At 39.7% G+C, this 18887-nt stretch overlaps 1 protein-coding gene across 1 annotated transcript in view; it reads left to right on the forward strand.

The window, feature by feature from the left end:
• Positions 1–18887, forward strand: part of RSF1 (remodeling and spacing factor 1) — a 163189-nt gene that overhangs the window by 82886 nt on the left and 61416 nt on the right. The window contains exons 3-4 of the mRNA XM_029207839.1: positions 11395–11487; positions 12831–13036. Coding sequence (XP_029063672.1) covers positions 11395–11487; positions 12831–13036 — 299 coding nt within the window. The remainder of the gene's footprint in view (positions 1–11394; positions 11488–12830; positions 13037–18887) is intronic.

The raw sequence follows: 18887 nt of genomic DNA on the forward strand, positions 1-18887 counted from the left end.
TTGGTGAAAAAAAGAACCATCCAAAATTTATTCTCCGACAGACGGCATCAGCAGGTAAAAACTACAGGGGTTTCTCCGTAGATCATACATTCACAAGGCATTGTTAGCTTAACAACTGAGAAAGCCTCTGGTGTGTTTTCTGTAACAATATCCACTTCACAGTGTAAATAGGTACTATTATTGTGTTCACTTACAATTCCAGAAGGAAAGGCACAACTTGGCAAAACAAAAAAAAATGTTTTTTAGATCCTAAAGTCAGGTGCAGTTACCAAGAGACAGACTTGAGAACAGTCTCGATCCACTTTTCCACATAGAGGGGCAAAGACTTCCCCCAGAAATGTGGGTCTTTCTTTCTCCTTCCTTGTTAAAATCCTCAAGAGTAACACTTCATCGTCTGCTTAATATCACATGTACGAAAGGGGGATTAAGAAAAAAAGAATCACAACAACATCTTGAACTTCCAGCTGCTCGCACCAATGCATCAACTCTTAGGTTTACGACAGGGTCTAGGAACACTTCAGCGGTCATCAAATAAGAAAATAGAGATTATAGCTACAAAAATAACACATGAATGACGTAGATAAATTAAAGCTTTCACATCCAGGACTTGCCTGTTCCAACTTGGTAGCCTTCATGCAATACTCAGGGGGAAAAAAATCTTCATAATTACTTGGCGTAAGTCACAGTCAAGGAACTTCTGGTACAAATTAATATAAGAAGTTATTAGTATATAATAAGGAAACACGCCCTTCCGGTGAGTTTGTTTCTTCAAGAACGGACACCCAGCACTTCAGAGTAGGCACCGGTGAACTAAATTAAGTCACCTGCGATTCCCTGCTCAGGTGCTCACCTCTCCTGGTTTTAGAAGAAGAAGCGCATCTGGAAAGCAGAGGGAGGACCTTGGCACTCTTGGGGCCCCACCTGAACTGTATTTAAATAAGCAGCAACACACACACTGACTCTCTAAGGACTAAAATCCGTCCGTTTGAGGGCATTCTACTTAAGGTTCCAAGGTTGAAAAAAAAATTGGAATTCTACAACCTTGGTTTAAAAACCAAAAAAGTACATTCAAAAAAGAAAAGAGGGGCTTCCCTGGTGGTGCAGCGGTTGAGAATCTGCCTGCTAATGCAGGGGACACGGGTTCGAGCCCTGGCCTGGGAGGATCCCACATGCCCCGGAGCAGCTAGGCCCGTGAGCCACAGCTACTGAGCCTGCGCTCCGCAACGAGAGGCCGACACTGAGAGGCCCGCGCACCGCGATGAAGAGTGGCCCCCGCTTGCCGCAACTAGAGAAAGCCCTCGCACAGAAACGAAGACCCAACACACCAAAAATAAATTAATTAATTGATAAAAACTCCTACCCCCAACATCTTAAAAAAAAAAAAGGGGATTCCCTGGTGGTGCAGTGGTTGAGGGTGCGCCTGCCGTTGCAGGGGACACAGGTTTGTGCCCCTGTCCGGGAGGATCCCACATGCCGCGGAGCGGCTGGGCCTGTGAGCCATGGCCACTGAGCCTGCACATCTGGAGCCTGTGCTCCGCAACGGGAGAGGCCCCAGCAGTGAGAGGCCCGCGTACCGCAAAAAAAAAAAAGAAAGCAAAGAAAAATGGGTGTAGGGTTGGGAGAATACAAAACAGGTCCCTAAACAGACGACAGACCTTGTCCATTTACCTGCATACAGTCAGCACTGAAGTAAGTATAACAGTAACCCCCACCCACCCTCTCCAGCCCCCAAACAGGCAAAACAGTTGTCTTCTCCATGGTGGTTCAACACCTTCCAACTTGAAATAAGTGACAGTCTTTTATTTCCTGTATATTTTTAAGGAATTAAAGAAACATCCATTCTGTATAACTCTTAATATACATTCTTATAGGCAGTGTTCCCAGATAGCCCGTCATAATAGTAAGTTGACTCTGTAGTTATATCAGAGAACATTGATACAGTAAATACTGAGTGTCCACTATTAGCAAGGCCCTGAACTTGGGAGATACTGTAGGAAATAGAAAGATGAATCAGACTTTGTTTTTGCTTTCAAAAATCTTGTAGTTTTACAGAACATCCACCCCAAATGAAATAATGTTTGTGAAAGTTCTACTGTAAATAGTAAAACATTTACTTGGTAATATACTAGGCATAAAGCTTGTTGTTGCTTTGTAAGATATGTGTACTAACAATCTGAATCTTCCTTCTCTTGAGTATCCTCTGCCAGGTTTAGCTGCAGCTTCATCACCTTTCCCGTGAATTATTGCAAAACGGGCTTTAGTGGGTCTACTTGACCTCGGAATCTATACTCTTGTCTGTCTTGCGCAGTGCAATAGAACTGTTTTTCATCAGTACTTCCAAATGCTTGTTGAGTCCTCATATTTATGAGCCATGACCTACTTTCATGGCCTTGTCTCTACCCACCCCCACCCCCCAACACTCATGATCTAGGATTCTAAGGGCTCAGCATGAAGAGCTCCTCTATTTGCCTTCACATTGACAGAACATACCAAAATATTCATATCCCCATTGGTTTTCATAATCTGTTTTTCTTGAAATACTCTTTATTTACCTCTTTTTCTGGTAAAACCTCATTCATCCTTTAGGTCCTAGCATAAATGTCACCACTTAAATAAAACTTCTTTGATCGCCCTTCATCCATTGGCTGTATAAGGGTTTCTCTCCTCTGTATTTTCATAGTAGTTCATAGATATATCAGTTACTCAGTTTGTAGATGACTCTGACTGCTTTCTGCCTCTATAATTATTTGTTTTCATGACCATCTCGCTCTCTGAATTCTGAACTTCTTAGAGCAGAGACTGTCTGTTAATTTATCTTTGCCCTCCAAATACTAAATGTGCTCAGTAAATGTTTCATTTAGTCCTCTGGAAAGAATATTATATACAAAATAGTCGTACATATTTAAGTATTAGACCAGGGGGACTTGGTGAGGTGTAATTTGAGTATAATAAAGGAGCTGAATGATTTCTAATTCTCAGTCTAGCTTTTTTCCATAGCTTGGTTGGTGATAACTGACCTAATTGGTGTCTTAAATGTATTACTAATTTCACCATAAATTACTAGAGATACTAATTCCTATTTCTTGGCTGAAGCACAGACCCTCCTAAGGATAACAGTACACCCATCTAAGGCTTGTGAGAATTGACTGAGTTAATATTTTAAAGCAATTGGAATAGTATTGTCACATGGTAAACACACAATAAATGTTAGCTATTATTATTATCCTGGTAAGAATTTATAATGTTCTCTGAGATGTGTTGTGTTGCCTATAGAAGTTATTGGTGGTTATCTTAAAATAATAGTATTTTAAATTAAGGTAAAAACATTGTTTTTCTATGTCTTTCATGTATTCATCAGATATTTGTTTTGTACCTGCTGTGTGTCTCATACTTTGTCACAAGCTAGGGATACAAAGATGACTTCTCAGAGCTCAGCCAAAAAATTCTTCTTGACTCAGATTTGAAAAGGTTTAAGTAAAGACTGTATATGGGGCTTCCCTGGTGGCACAGTGGTGGAGAGTCCGCCTACCGATGCAGGGGACACGGGTTCGTGCCCCGGTCTGGGAGGATCCCACATGCCGCGGAGCGGCTGGGCCCGTGAGCCATGGCCGCTGGGCCTGCGCGTCTGGAGCCTGTGCTCCGCAACGGGAGAGGCCACAACGGTGAGAGGCCTGCATACCGGAAAAAAAAAAAAGACTGTATATGATCCAGTGGAAAGATCTCTGAACCAGGAGTCATAAGCTTCAAGATTCAGCTCAGTCACTAACTTTGAGAAGGATATTTCTTAGATGTCTAATACATACCTCAAACTCATTAGGTACGAAAGAGATCTCTTTTCTCTCAGGTATTCCTTTATATCTTCGTTAAAAGCACTTTCATCCTTCCATTTGTTCAAGGCAAGGAAGTTAGATGTCGCCTTTGGTTTTTCTTTCCATTCACCTTCCATATCTGTTCTTTCAAAAGTCCTTATAATTCTACCTTTGAAATACAGCTGTCTACTTCTTTCTGTTCCCACTACTACCACTATAGGCCATGTCATCATTATCTCTTGCCTTAAAATTGGTTTCTTAGTTTCCATTCTTTTCCCTCTGCAATCTATTTTACACACAGCAGCCATTTTTGAAACATAAATCCGATCTAATTATTCCCCCATGTAAAATCCTCCCATCATATTGAAACCCTCCTACCCTGTTGGGGGGAATGTAAATTGGTGCAGCCACTATGGAAAACAGTATGGAATTTCCTTAAAAAACTAAAAATAGGGGCTTCCCTGGTGGCGCAGTGGTTGAGAGCCCGCCTGCCGATGCAGGGGTCACGGGTTCGTGCCCCGGTCCGGGAAGATCCACATGCCGCGGAGCAGCTGGTCCCGTGAGCCATGGCCGCTGAGCCTGCACACCCGGAGCCTGTGCTCCGCAGCGGGAGAGACCACAACAGTGAGAGGCCCACGTACAGCAAAAAAACAAAAACAAACAAACAAAAAACCTAAAAATAGAGCCTACCATATGATCCAGCAATCCCATTCCTGGGCATATGCCTGAAACTAACACAATATTTTTAAATTTTTTAATTGAAGTATAGTTGATTTACAGTGTTGTATTAGCTTCTGGTGTACAGCAAAGAGATTCATATATATATATATGGTCTTCATCTTCTTTTCCATATGGTTTATTACAGGGTATTGAATACAGTTCCCTATGCTATACAGTAGGACCTTGTTGTTTATCTATTTTATATATAGTAGTTTGTATCTGCTAATACCAGACTCCTAATTTATCCCTCCCGCTATCCCCTTTGGTAACCATAAGTTTGTTTTCTATGTCTGTGAGTCTCTTTCTGTTTCATAGATAAGTTCATTTGTGTCATATTTTAGATTCCACATATAAGTGATATATCTTACGGTATTTGTCTTTCTCTTTCTAATTTCACTTAGTAGGATAATCTCTGGGTCCATCCATGTTGCTGCAAAATGGCATTATTTCATTCTTTTTGATGACTGAGTGGTATTTAATTGTATATATATGCCACATCTTCTTTATCTGTTCATCTGTCGATGGACGTTTAGGTTGCTTCCATGTCTTGGCTGTTGTAAATAGTGCTCCTATGAACATTAGGCGTGCATGTATCTTTTCGAATTAGAATTTCCTCTGGATATATGCCCAGGAGTGGGATTGCTGGATCATATGGCAACTCTTTTTAGTTTTTTAGGAACCTCCGTACTGTTTTCCATAGTGGCTGCACCAGTTTACATTCCCACCAGCAGTGTAGGAGTGTTCCCTTTTCAACACAACCTCTCCACCATTTAACACAATATTCTGTATGAGCTATGCTCTCCCCCCCACCCACCCCCACACAAAAATTTGTAAAAAAATCCATCACATTTGAAATTAGATTTTAATTTCATACCCTGGCCTACATAAATTTGGCCTTTGGTTACCTCTTCAGCTTTATCTTTTGCTGCTCTCCCTCTTACTCTACTTCACTTATACTGATTTTGTTCTGTGGTTTTATAATATGCCAAACCTTAAGGCTTTGTGCTTGCTGTTTCTTCTGTCTGGAATATTCCTATGCCAGGTCTTCATGTGGCTGATTTCTGTTTTATCAGTCATGTCTCACCTTTTTGTGTCAAATGTCAACTTTTTAAAATGAGGCCTCCCCTGAGCACCCAATGCAGAGTAGCACTCAGACTTTCCTCTTTCACAGTATTCTATTTTATTTTCAACAAAGCCTTTGTCTCTACTTGATATTTTCTTATGTTCACCTATTTGACTGCCTCCTAGAATATAAGCTCCATGGTGGCAGGTTGGTTGTTTTCTTTACCATGGTATTCCAGGTCCTAGACTAGTTCCTGCCATAGAACAAGTACTCAATAAATATTTGTGGAATCGCTGGATAAATGAATCTCTTTAAATTTCATGTCTCTCAGTTAAAATAAAGGTTTTCATCTGAATGATATTCAGGGACTCCCCCATCAAAGGTAAACAATGGCAGACACTAGTTAAAGGCTGTAATGACTGATTTTATTCAATAACTACAGTGGTAGTGTTAGTGCAAGTTCATGTGCCCGACACATAGTGAGGCCAAACACACCGAGACATCGGAGTTTGGAGCAGAGAAAGGTTTATTGCAGGGCCACGCAAGTAGACAGGTGGCTCAAGCCCTAAAAAGCCCAGAGCTCCCCGAAGGGTTTCAGCAAAGCATTTTTAAAAGCCAGGTTGGGGGTAGGGTTCTCAGGGTATGTGATCAGCTCATGCACAATTCTCTGATTGGCTGGTGGTGAGGGAACGGTGGAGTCACAGGGGTTCACATTATCAGTCCTTAGGCTCCAGGAGGCCTGGGCCTATGTGCTCATGGTCATCAAGTAGTTAACATCTTCCATTTGGTGGGGGGTTTTCACAACTCAGGAAATGTGCATCAAATACTGTTACCTAGGTACTTCAGAGAGGAGCTAAAGCAGAGGATATGGGGGAAAGGGCTGTCCTGGGAAGGCCCCCATGGGGTCCTACTCGGTTACAGTAGTAGATGGAGCTTGAGCTTAATTTCAATTTGCCCAGAGGTGGCTGGTGTTTTAAAGGGAGAATGAGGGAGTTGGGGAGATGGTAATGAGGGAGTAAAGGGGTCAAGCAGGGTTAGGGAAATTCAAAAATCACAAACACCTGGTATGAGAGTTGGTCAAAGTTAGCTTGATTAGGGCTTTTGTGCCTGCTAACTGTGCAAGTTACTAGACTTCTACCTTCCCGCGGAGTCTGATGATTACATAGAAAAGGGATGGCTGTCAGGTCCTTGGGGACACCCTGTCTTGTAGGAGATACATACACATCTCAGAGGGACAGAGGAGAGGTTTACAATTTTAAGTTTATTTTTAAAATTAATGGGGGAATTCCCTGGCAGTCTCGTTGTTAGTACTTGGCGCTTTCACTGCGGTGGCCCAGGTTCGATTCCTGGTCGGGGAATTAAGATCCTGCAAGCTGCGCAGCATGCCAAAAAGAAAAAAAGGAGGTGAGGGACCTAGATCAGGTATTGGCTAGAACAAACAATAAATTCTTTTGGCAACCTTGAGTTTTCTAGACAGCAGTGAGGGAGGAGCAGGGTTGTGCTAGGGACGTGTCCTTAGGCTGATAGAAGCCATGCTAGAGTTTTGCACCGTTTTTCTCAGTGCAGGTGTTTGGGTATTCATGCTGAGAGTTTTTGCAGTTTTTCTGTACCCCTCCTCCTTTTTAATGCCTTATCTTTCGAACTGCCAAAAAGAGAAGAGTTACTGGTACTTCCATTGTGTATATGAATCTAAGATTAATATGTTAATGATCTCACTGAGATAAATTCTGTGTATTTGCTGTGTAGGCATGTGAAACTACCTTTCTTATAAATATTGAGCTGATGTGAACTTTTAAATGCCCCCCCACGCCCCCTCCCCTTTATTTTCCATCCTCAACCTTGTTTTTCTCTGTGTAGAAGAAGTTAAGAAGAACAGACACAGGGAGTTTTGGAGTGATAGCAGGCAGCCAGCCAAGAGGTCTCCCAGGCTGAATGGCATTCAGCCTTGCAGGCCCGGGACATTTGATTTTGTGTGTGTATTAGAAAGACTGTTCCTTAGGCACCATACAGGGGGTAGCAACAAGATGTGACCGCTCATTAACTACATATAGAGAGAGTCAAACTTAAAACCAGTATTATGGAATTATAACTTATGGTGATAAATATGAATGTTTTGGATATTGGAACATTCTCTAAAGAGGAATTGCATGCAAAACCAAATTATAATTATATATTGATACAAGGCTGCTTGGTTAGAATCAAGTTGGAACGTGGGGAGTTAATGTGAATTACCAATCTACTAGGGATCCCCTTGCTTTAAGGTCCCAAGAATAACTGTCTAGACAGTCTCTGATAAACAAAGCTAATTTCTGGTTCTCTAGGCAGACTGTGGCCCCTGGGTCAAATCTGGCCTGCTGCTTGTTTATGTATGGCTTGAAAACTAAGAATGGTTTTATATATTTAAATGGTTGGGAGAATGGTTGACATATGAAAATTATATGAAATTCAAATTTCCTTATAAAGTGGTATTGTAATACAGTGAAGCTTACTTGTTTATGTATTTTCTGTGACTGCTTTTGCACTATAACAGCAGAGTTGAATAGTTGAAAAAGAGGCCATACGGTCACAAAGCCTAAATTATTTCCTGTTTGTCCCTTAGAAAAAGTTTGCTGACTCTTGGTGAGATTATATAGTCCTGCATAAGAATTATTTAAGTGTCATTTAGAGTACCTTTTTTATTTGCAGGTTTTATTTGCAGTATTTACTTCGTGGTAACAACATGTTAGGGCTACTTGGGCAAATCTAATTAATGTGCCTTTGGTTGGGGGGGAGTACCTCAAATGGCACAGTAGTATGTCTACATTGCCCTTAAAGAAACAGAAAATGAATAGCATGTTTATCTCTGAATATCAGCACAACAGAGGTTTTACACTCTAAGCATTGTAAATGAAGGTCAGTAAATTGAAGCTAAGTAGTGAGGAAGCAGACGCTTATATCTTAATTATCTCTGTATCTACCTCTCTTTCTCTTTCCTCCCCTTTCACACAGTAAATGATAATCAACAGTTGTTCAGCTATATTTGGTGTCTGACGCTGTGAGCTGTTGGCCATGCTTTGGAGCTGTGTCATTCTCAGCCCCTTTGGTGAAACTGAACTTCCCCACACACAGCTTTAGCCTACATCTTCTTCTAGGGGTATGGTATACAGTAGAGCACTCAAGAAATGCTTCATCCAAATCATAAGCTTGGCTCTGTGTTGTTGGCTGTCCCTCTGTCTGATTTTTTTAAATTGAGATATTATTCACATACCGTGAGATTCACTCTTTAAAAATATGCAATTCAGTGTTTTTAAGCATATTCACAAGGATGTGCGCTATCTTAACTGTAGAACACTATCATAATTATAGAGCATTTTTGTTACTCTGAAACGAAATCTGCCCATAGCCACCACTGTCTGTTCCTCCCTCTGCTTACCCACTAGCAACTGCTAACGAATTTTGTCTATATGGATTTGACTCCTGTGGAAATTCCATATACAAACTTCCATAAATTTGTGACCTCTTATGTCTGGTTTCTTTCACATAGCATCGTGGTTTTTGGGGGGTTTTTTTGTTTTTTTGTTTTTTTGCAGTACGTGGGCCTCTCACTGTTGCGGCCTCTCCCGTTGCGAAGCACAGGCTCCGGACGCTCAGGCTCAGCAGCCATGGCTCACGGGCCTAGCTGCCTCGCAGCATGTGGGATCTTCCCAGACTGGGGCACGAACCCGTGTCCCCTGCATCGGCAGGTGGACTCTCAACCACTGCGCCACCAGGGAAGCGCTAGCATCGTGTTTTGATGTTCATCCGTGCTGTACAATATATCACTACTTCATTCCTTTTCATGGATGCATAAAATCCCATTGTATTTATATTCCATGTATTATTTTATTCATTCATCAGTTGATGGAAATTTGGGTTGTTCCCACCTTTTGGCTATTATACTGTGATGAACATTTGTACAGTATATGTTTTCATTTTTGGGGAGCACATACCGAGGAGTGGAATTGCTAAGTCATGTGGTAACTCAGTGTTAACATTTTGAGGAATTGCTAAACTTTTTTTTACAAAGTGGCTGCACCATTTTACATTCCCATCATTTGCTATTATCCTTTTTTTAAAAAAATTTATTTAATTTATTTATTTTTGACTGCATTGGGTCTCCGTTGCTGCGTGAGCTTTCTCTAGCTGGCGGCAAGCAGGGGCTACTCTTCGTTGCGGTGCGCAGGCGTCTCATTGCAGTGGCTTCTCTTATTGCAGAGCATGGGCTCTAGGCGCGCAGGCTTCAGTAGTTGTGGTGCGTGGGCTCAGTAGTTGTAGCTTGTGGGCTCTAGAGCGCAAGCTCTGTAGTTGTGGCGCACAGGCTTAGTTGCTCCACAACATGTAGGATCTTCCCAGACCAAGGCTCGGACCCATGTCCCCTGCATTGGCAGGTGGTTTTTCAACCACTGCGCCATCAGGGAAGCCCCTATCCTTCTTTTTGATTACAGCTATCCTGACAGGTATGAAGTAGTATTTCATTGTGGTTTTGATTTGCATTTCCCTAATGACTAAGGACATTGACTATCTTTTCCTGTGCTTATTGGCCATTTATATATATTCTTTGGCAAAGTGTCTATTCACATGTTGACCTTTAGGTTTTGATATAATCATTTGAGGTCTTCCTTGTGTAATATTCCAGAAATTTCCCTTATTCTGTATATCTCAATTTTTTTCCTCTACAAAATGTAGTGCTGTCAGTCAGAGGAAATATGGTATTCCAGAGAATGGAGAGCTCATTCTTCCTTTTTGCCTTTGAAGATCCCCCATGATATAGTTCCTTGCCATACTACATTCTGTCCTAACTTGGTAAAAAAAAAAAAAAAGATGACACCGGTACAGGAGAGGAAAAGGGTAGCCCTCCCAGGAGGGCCAGCCTGGTCTTATTCCTAGGTTGAGGTGGTTATATAAAGCAGTTTCACTTGCCTGTTTGTTTTTCTCCTGCCAGTGTTTCTAGCTAATTGCCCAAGCTCCCAGATAATTTTGTGCCTTGTATTGGTTCTTCTCCCTTGGCCTTCATTATACTCTTTGTTCCTTGGATTGGAAAAAGAGCATGAAGTTTCTAGGTACTTTTTATCATTTTTTATACCTATTTCACAATCTTTAAGGTCAGTATTATTACTGCTCCCCTTTTATGGCTGAGGAAACTGGCTCACAGAGGTCATAAAGCCCATGGTGCATCGCCTGATAAGTGGAATGGTTATCCAAGTCTTCTTTCCTCATCCTTTTAAAGTGTCTCTGGTTTGCTTGCAATGTTTGTATGAGAAGAGAAGCCTAGAAATTTAAGTTAATGCCACATTATAGAAGGTCTCAAATGCCAAGCAGTGGAATCTGTACCCATGATTAGGAGGATTTTGAGTTGGAGAGTTACTTGAATAAAAATGTGCCTACAGTTTGGCATGGTTTTTTTAGCTTGCTTCTATTGTAGGCATAGAGATGAATAAACTATTGTCCTTGCCGTCGAGGAACTTCTAGGCTGTTTGGAGAGGTGGAATCAGATAATTACTTGCATTTGGGAAAATGTGCCACAAAAGTGTGTATAAAATTCTTGAGAGCAGAGGAGAAAGCTGCAGGGATCCCTGCTTACCTTAAATTCAATCATCAGACAGTAGTAAACATTTCTGGTATATTTAAGTAATAGGCATTTCAGGGTGGGATTGGATTCAGTTGTGTTTGGTATAAACTTTTTCCTTTATATATTAACAAAACTGTTAACATAATTGTACAACAAAACTACCAATGTAAATTTAAATTGCTTTTATGTATTAAGACTTTAACTTTCTCTGACAGATATGTCAAGAGTTTAACAGCACCTGGGCATGGGAGATGGAGAAGAAAGGCTATCTTGAAATGAGTGTTGAATGCAAGTTAGCACTCTTAAAGGTAATAAATTTATTATTTGTTACAGTTATTTTAATTAAAAAATTCACTTTTGACTCCTTCTGGTTGAATTGGGAAATAACTAGAAAGTAGACTTTTGGTGGGGGGCTTACGCCTGCAGCATGTGGGATCTTAGCTCCCCGACCAGGGATCGAACCTGCACCCCCTGCAGTGGAAGCACCAAGTCTTAACCACTGGACCACCAGGGAAGTCCCCAAGTAGACATTTTCACTGTTAGCGGAAAAGGACAATAGATTTTTCTTTTTCTTGTTTATTGTTTGGTGATAAAACTGTTCTTTGAATTACTGTTTTGGGTTATTTTTCAATATACAAGTATATCTAGGTTTATGATCTCTGCTTGTAGGGACAATAGTAGAATGGGTAAACCCCACATTAATTTTATGCATTATTTGCAGCCTTCACAGTCATTGTTAACAAATACGGTAAACTGTGGTTAATCTTTTACTGATTTACTAAATTAGTAATTTGATCATTAGTTTTCCAGATGACATGGGGCATGCCAGTGTGTACTTAATAAAAGTCTCACATAACCAAACCTACTTAATTAAAATAGGTCTTCTCAAAGTATAGATTTATTTTCAAGTTTGAGTTCCCCTTTTTCTCCTTGCTTGCTTCAGTGTGTTGGCCCTAATTATTAGCAATGTGGTCAGCATAATGAAGGGGAAAACTACCTTTATAGAAGAGAGTCTATGGGCCTAGACACCACAGGCAAAGGCAAAGAGGCTATGATAGGAACGTCATGTATTATTTGCCCGGGCAGATAGGTTCAGGGAAGAAATCTGACTTTATACACTAATCATACACAAAAATTTTAATTAAAAATCAGTTCTTCCAATTTGGTGATGTCTTTTTTTTTTTTTTAAAGAGAATTCCACAGAGTAAGTTATCAATAAGACTGCCTTCCTTAAAAACTGTATATGTCTCAAGCTTTCAAAAACAGATAGCCATTTCAAGAATGAAGTTCGTCTAAAAGCTTTAAGAGAGAAGGAGTGATTGAAAATTTTATACCATGAACAAATTTGGGAAACTTTAGTGCAAACAGACTCATTGCTTTAAAATATAACTTCACTTTTGTGTCATTGGTTGGGTTAAACCTATAAATTTCTGTAATACAAAAATTAAATGTTAACTTAGAAATTTATGTTTTAAAGTTGGTTACTGTAAAATAAGTGTACAAAAGGGGAGAGAGGAAAGTGAAAGATGGATAAAACTAAAAGTATTCTTTCTCCTATCCCCAAATCTGTTCCTTGGTTGAACATATCACATTTATTTTCATGGAGAAACATTTATGGGGTATTTTAAACCATGTCATGACTATTTTCCAGTACCTCTGTGAGTGTCAGTTTGATGACAATCTCAAATTCAAGAATATTATCAATGAGGAGGATGCCGATACCATGCGTCTCCAGCCAATTGGCCGTGACAAAGATGGCCTCATGTACTGGTACCAGTTGGATCAAGATCACAATGTCAGAATGTATATAGAAGAACAAGATGATCAAGATGGCTCTTCATGGAAATGCATCGTCAGGTATCTTTTATTGGAATTTTTTTAATGTTTATTTGCATGTTTCTTACTTTGATCTCTTCTCTATTGGAATATAATCTCTAAAGCTGGGTGATCCTTTTCTTTTTATGGGATTGGGAATTTCCAGGACCTAGCCTAGTGCCCAGCATAATACCCATAGCAGGTGCTCAATTATTTGTCAGATAAATATATTTAGCAGTGTGGTCCATATCAGGACAAATACCTTGTACTTTGGAAAGCTGGAATCTGAAAAATAATGATGCATAGGTAATATGCACACAGAAACTCATCGTTGGAAAGAAATGTAAGAAAAACATTATATATATATTTTTTGGCTGTGGTGCACAGCTTCGGGATCTTAGTTCCCGGACCAGGGATCAAGCCCATGCCCTCGGCAATGAAAGCCCAGCGTCCTAACCATTGGACTGCCAGGAAATTCCCAGAAAAACATTATTTGATTTTTATTTAGCTATATAGTTTTCTATTAGACATTATTTGTTTATTACTCATTAATGTGGCTAATTCATCTGACACTTAACTATATTTTCAGTTTTTCCTGTGCATACATTTCTTTACTGAGGTCTGAAGAAATCTGAGGAACATTCTACTTTTTTTGCCCTGATCTTTTTTTTTTTCTATTCTTAATTTCTTTCGTTTATTTATTTATTTTACTTATTTATTTTTGGCTGTGTTGGGTCTTAATTGCTGCACGCAGGCTTTCTCTAGTTGTGGCTAGCAGGGGCTACTCTTTGTTGTAGCACGTGGGCTTCTCATTGCGGTGGCTTCTCTTGCTGCAGAGCACAGGCTCTGGGCGCGCAGGCTTCTGTAGTTGGGGCTCGCGGGCTCTAGAGCACAGGCTCAGTAGTTGTGGCGCAAAGCCTTAGTTGCTCTGTGGCATGTGGGATCTTCCCAGACCAGGGATCGAACCCATGTCCCCTGCATTGGCAGGTGCATTCTTAACCGCTGTGCCACCAGGGAAGTCCCTCTATTCTTAATTAATTTTTTTTCTTTTACATCTTTGTTGGAGTATAATTGCTTTACAATGTTGTGTTAGTTTCTGCTGTATAACAAAGTGAATCAGCTATATGTACACATATATCCCCATATCCCCTCCCTCTTGCATCTCCCTCCCATCCTCCCAATTCCACCCTTCTAGGTAGTCACAAAGCACCGACCTGATCTCCCTGTGCTATACAGCTGCTTCCCACTAGCTATCTGTTTTACATTTGGTAGTATATATATGTCAGTGCTACTCTCTCACCTCGTCCCAGCTTCCTCTCCCTGCCCCATGTCCTCAAGTCCATTCTCTACGTCTGCGTCTTTATTCCTGTCCTGCCCCTAGGTTCTTCACAAACCTGTTTTTTTTAAGATTCCATATATATGTGTTAGCATATAGTATTTGTTTTCCTCTTTCTGACTTACTTCACTCTGTATGACAGGTTCTAGGTCCATCCACCTCACTAAAAATAACTCAGTTTCGTGTCTTCTTATGGCTGAGTAATATTCCAACGTATATATATGCCGCATCTTCTTTATCCATTCATCTGTTGATGGACACTTAGGTTGCTTCCATGTCCTGTTATTGTAAATAGTGCTGAAATGAACATTGTGGTACATGACTCTTTTTGAATTATGGTTTTCTCAGGGTGTATGCCCAGTAGGGGGATTGCTGGGTCATATGGTAGTTCTATTTGTAGTTTTTTAAGGAACCTCCATACAGTTCTCCATAGTGGCTGTATCAATTCACATTCCCACCAACAGCACAGGAGGGTTCTCTTTTCTCCACACCCTCTCCAGCATTTATTGTTTGTACATTTTTTCATGATGGCCATTCTGACCAGTGTGAGGTGATACCTCATTGTGGTTTTGATTTCTATTTCTTTAATGATTCCTGATGTTGAGCATACTTTCATTTGTTTGTGGGCAGTCTATATATCTTCTTTGGAGAAATGTCTATTTCGGTCTTCTGCCCGTTTTTGGATTGGGTTGTTTGATTGATTGATTGATTGATTGATTGATTTTTGGGTACGTGGGCCTCTCACTGTTGTGACCTCTCCCGTTGTGGAGCGCAGGCTCAGCGGCCATGGCTCACGGGCCCAGCGGCTCCGCAGCATGTGGGATCTTCCCTGATCAGGGCACAAACCCATGTCCCCTGCATCGGCAGGTGGACTCTCAACCACCGCGCCACCAGGGAAGCCCAGGTTGTTTGAATTTGATATTGAGCTGCATGAGCTGCTTGTGTATTTTGGAGATTAATCCTTTATCACTTGCTTCGTTTGCAAATATTTTCTCCCATTCTGAGGACTGTCTTTTGGTCTTGTTTATGGTTTCCTTTGCTGTGCAAAAGCTTTTAAGTTTCATTAGGTCCCATTTGTTTATTTTTGTTTTTATTTCCAATACTTTAGGACGTGGGTCAAAAAGGATCTTGCTGTGATTTATGTCATAGAGTGGTCTGCCTATGTTTTCGTCTAAGAGTTTTATACTATCTGGCCTTACATTTAAGTCTTTAATCCATTTTGAGTTTATTTTTGTGTATGATGTTAGGAAGAGTTCTAATTTCATTCTTTTACATGTAGCTGTCCAGTTTTCCCAGCACCACTTTTTGAAGAGGCTGTCTCTTCTCCATTGGATATTCTTGCCTCCTTTGTCAAAGATAAGGTGACCATATATGTGTGGGTTTATCTCTGGGCTTTCTATCCTGTTCCATTGATCTATATTTCTGTTTTTGTGCCAGTACCGTACTGTCTTGATTACTGTAGCTTTGTAGTATAGTCTGAAGTGAGGGTGTCTGATTCCTCCAGCTCCATTTTTCTTTCTCAAGACTGCTTTGGCTATTCAGGGTCTTTTGTGTCTCCATACAAATTTTAAGATGTTTTGTTCTACTTCTGTGAAAAATGCCATTGGTAGTTTGATAGGGATTGCATTGATTCTGTACATTGCTTTGTGTAGTATAGTCATTTTCACAGTGTTGATTCTTCCAATCCAAGAACATGGTATATCTCTCCGTCTGTTTGTATTGTCTTCAGTTTCTTTCATCAGTGCCTTAAAGTTTTCTGCATACAGGTCTTTTGTCTTCTTGGGTAGATTTATTCCTAGGTATTTTATTCTTTTTGTTGCAGTGGTAAATGGGAGCGTTGCCTTAATTTCTCTTTCAGATTTTTCATTGTTAGTGTATAGCATTGCAAGAGATTTCTGTGCATTAGTTTTGTACCCTGCTACTTTACCAAATTAATTGATTAGCTCTAGTAGTTTTCTGGTAGAGTCTTTAAGATTCTCTGTGTTTAATATCATGTCATCTGCAAACAGTGACAGCTTTACTTCTTCTTTTCCAATTTGGATTCCTTTTCTTTCTTTTTCTTCTCTGATTGCCATTGCTAAAACTTCCAAAACTATGTTGAATAATAGTGGTGAGAGTGGACAACCTTGTCTTGTTCCTGATCTTAGAGGAAATGGTTTCAGTTTTTCACCATTGAGTACGATGTTGGCTGTGGGTTTGTCATATATGGTCTTTATTATGTTGAGGTAGGTTCCCTCTATGCCTACTTTCTGGAGAGTTTTTATCATAAATGGGTGTTGAATTTTGTCAAAAGCTTTTTCTGCATCTATTGAGATTATTATATGGTTTTTCTCCTTCAGTTTGTTAATAAGGTGTATCCCATTGATTGATTTGCATATACTGAAGAATCCTTGCATTCCTGGGATAAACCCCGCTTGATCTTCTTGTACCATCCTTTTAATGTGCTGTTGGATTCTGTTTGCTAATATTTTGTTGAGGATTTCTGCGTCTGTGTTCATCAGTGATATTGGCCTGTAGTTTCCTTTTCTTGTGACATCTTTGTCTGGTTTTGGTATCAGGGTGATGATGGCCTTGTAGAATGAGTTTGGGAGTGTTCCTCCCTCTGCTGTATTTTGCAAGTATTTGAGAAGGATAAGGTATTAGCTCTTCTCTAAATGTTTGATAGAATTCGCCTGTGAAGCCATCTGGTTCTGGGCTTTTGTTTGTTGGAAGATTTTTAGTCACAGTTTCAACTTCAGTGCTTGTGATTGGTCTGTTCATATTTTCTGTTTCTTCCTGGTTCATTCTTGGTAGGTTGTACTTTTCTAAGCATTTGTCCATTTTTTTGAGGTTGTCCATTTTATTGGCATTGTGTTGCTTGTAGTAGCCTCTCATGATGCTTTGTATTTCTGCAGTGTCAGTTGTTACTTCTCCATTTTCATTTCTAATTCTGTTGATTTGAGTCTTCTCCCTTTTTGTCTTGATGAGTCTGGCTAATGGTTTATCAATTTTGTTTATCTTCTCAAAGAAGTAGGTTTTAGTTTTATTGATCTTTGCTATTGTTTCCTTCATTTCTTTTTTATTTATTTCTGATCTGATCTTTATGATTTCTTCTGCTAACTTTGGGAGTTTTTTGTTCTTCTTTCTCTAATTGCTTTAGGTGTAAGTTTAGGTTGTTTATTTGAGATGTTTCTTGTTTCTTGAGGTAGCATTGTATTGCTATAAACTTCCCTCTTAGAAATGCTTTTGCCGCATCCCATAGGTTTTGGGTTGTCTTATTTTCATTGTCATTTATTTCTATGTAGTTTTTGATTTCCTCTTGTATTTCTTCTGTGATCTCTTGGTTATTTCGTAGTGTATTCTTTAGCCTCCATGTGTTTGTATTTTTTAGTTTTTTTTTTCCGTATTTGATATCTAGTCTCATAGCATATTTGTTGAAAAAGATGCTTGATATGATTTCAATTTTCTTAAATTTACTGAGGCTTAATTTGTAACCCAAGATATGATCTATCTTGGAGAATGATCCGTGTGCACTTGAGAAGGTAGTGTATTCTGTTGTATTTGGATGGAATGTCCTATAAATATCAGTTAAGTCCGTCTTTAACTGATAAAGACGGAATTAACTGATATTAAAGCTTGTGTTTCCTTATTTATTTTCATTTTGGATGATCTGTCCATTGGTGAAAGTGGGGTGTTAAAGTCCCCTACTATCATTGTGTTACTGTCGATTTCCCCTTTTATGGCAGTTAGCATTTGCCTTATGTATTGAGGTGCTCCTATGTTGGGTGCATAAATATTTACAGTTGTTTTATCTTCTTGGATTGATCCCTTGATCATTATGTAGTGTCCTTCTTTGTCTCTTCTAATAGTCTTTATTTTAAAGTCTATTTTGTCTGATATGAGAATAGCTACTCCACCTTTCTTTTGATTTCCGTTTGCATGGAATATCTTTTTCTATCCCCTCACTTTCAGTCTGTATGTGTCCCTAGGTCTGAAATGGGTCTCTTGTAGATAGCATATATACGGGTCTTGTTTTTGTATCCAGCCAGCCATTGTATGTCTTTTGGTTGGAGCATTTAATCCATTTACATTTAAGGTAATTATCGATATGTATGTTTCCATTACCATTTTAATTGTTTTGGGTTTGTTTTTGTAGGTCTTTTCCTTCTCTTGTGTTTCCTGTCTAGAAAAGTTCCTTTAGCATTTGTTGTAAAGTTTGGTGGTGCTGAATTCTCTTAAGTTTTGCTTGTCTTTAAAGGTTTTAATTTCTCTGTTGAATCTGAATGAGATCCTTGCTGTGTAGACTAATCTTGGTTGTAGGTTTTTCCCTTTCATCACTTTAAATATATCCTGCCACTCCCTTCTGGCTTGCAGAGTTTCTGCTGTAAGATCAGCTGTTAACCTTATGGGAATTCCCTTGTAGGTTTTTGTTGCTTTTCCCTTGCTACTTTAAATATTTTTTCTTTTTTTTAATTTTTGATAGTTTGATTAATGTGTTTCTTGGCATGTTTATCCTAGGGTTTATGCTGAATGGGACTCTGCACTTCCTGGACCTTCCTGGACTTGATTGACTAGTTT

Source organism: Monodon monoceros, unplaced genomic scaffold (assembly GCF_005190385.1).
Source record: "Monodon monoceros isolate NGI ecotype Baffin Bay Population unplaced genomic scaffold, NGI_Narwhal_1 Super_Scaffold_7, whole genome shotgun sequence".
NCBI lineage: Eukaryota > Metazoa > Chordata > Mammalia > Artiodactyla > Monodontidae > Monodon > Monodon monoceros.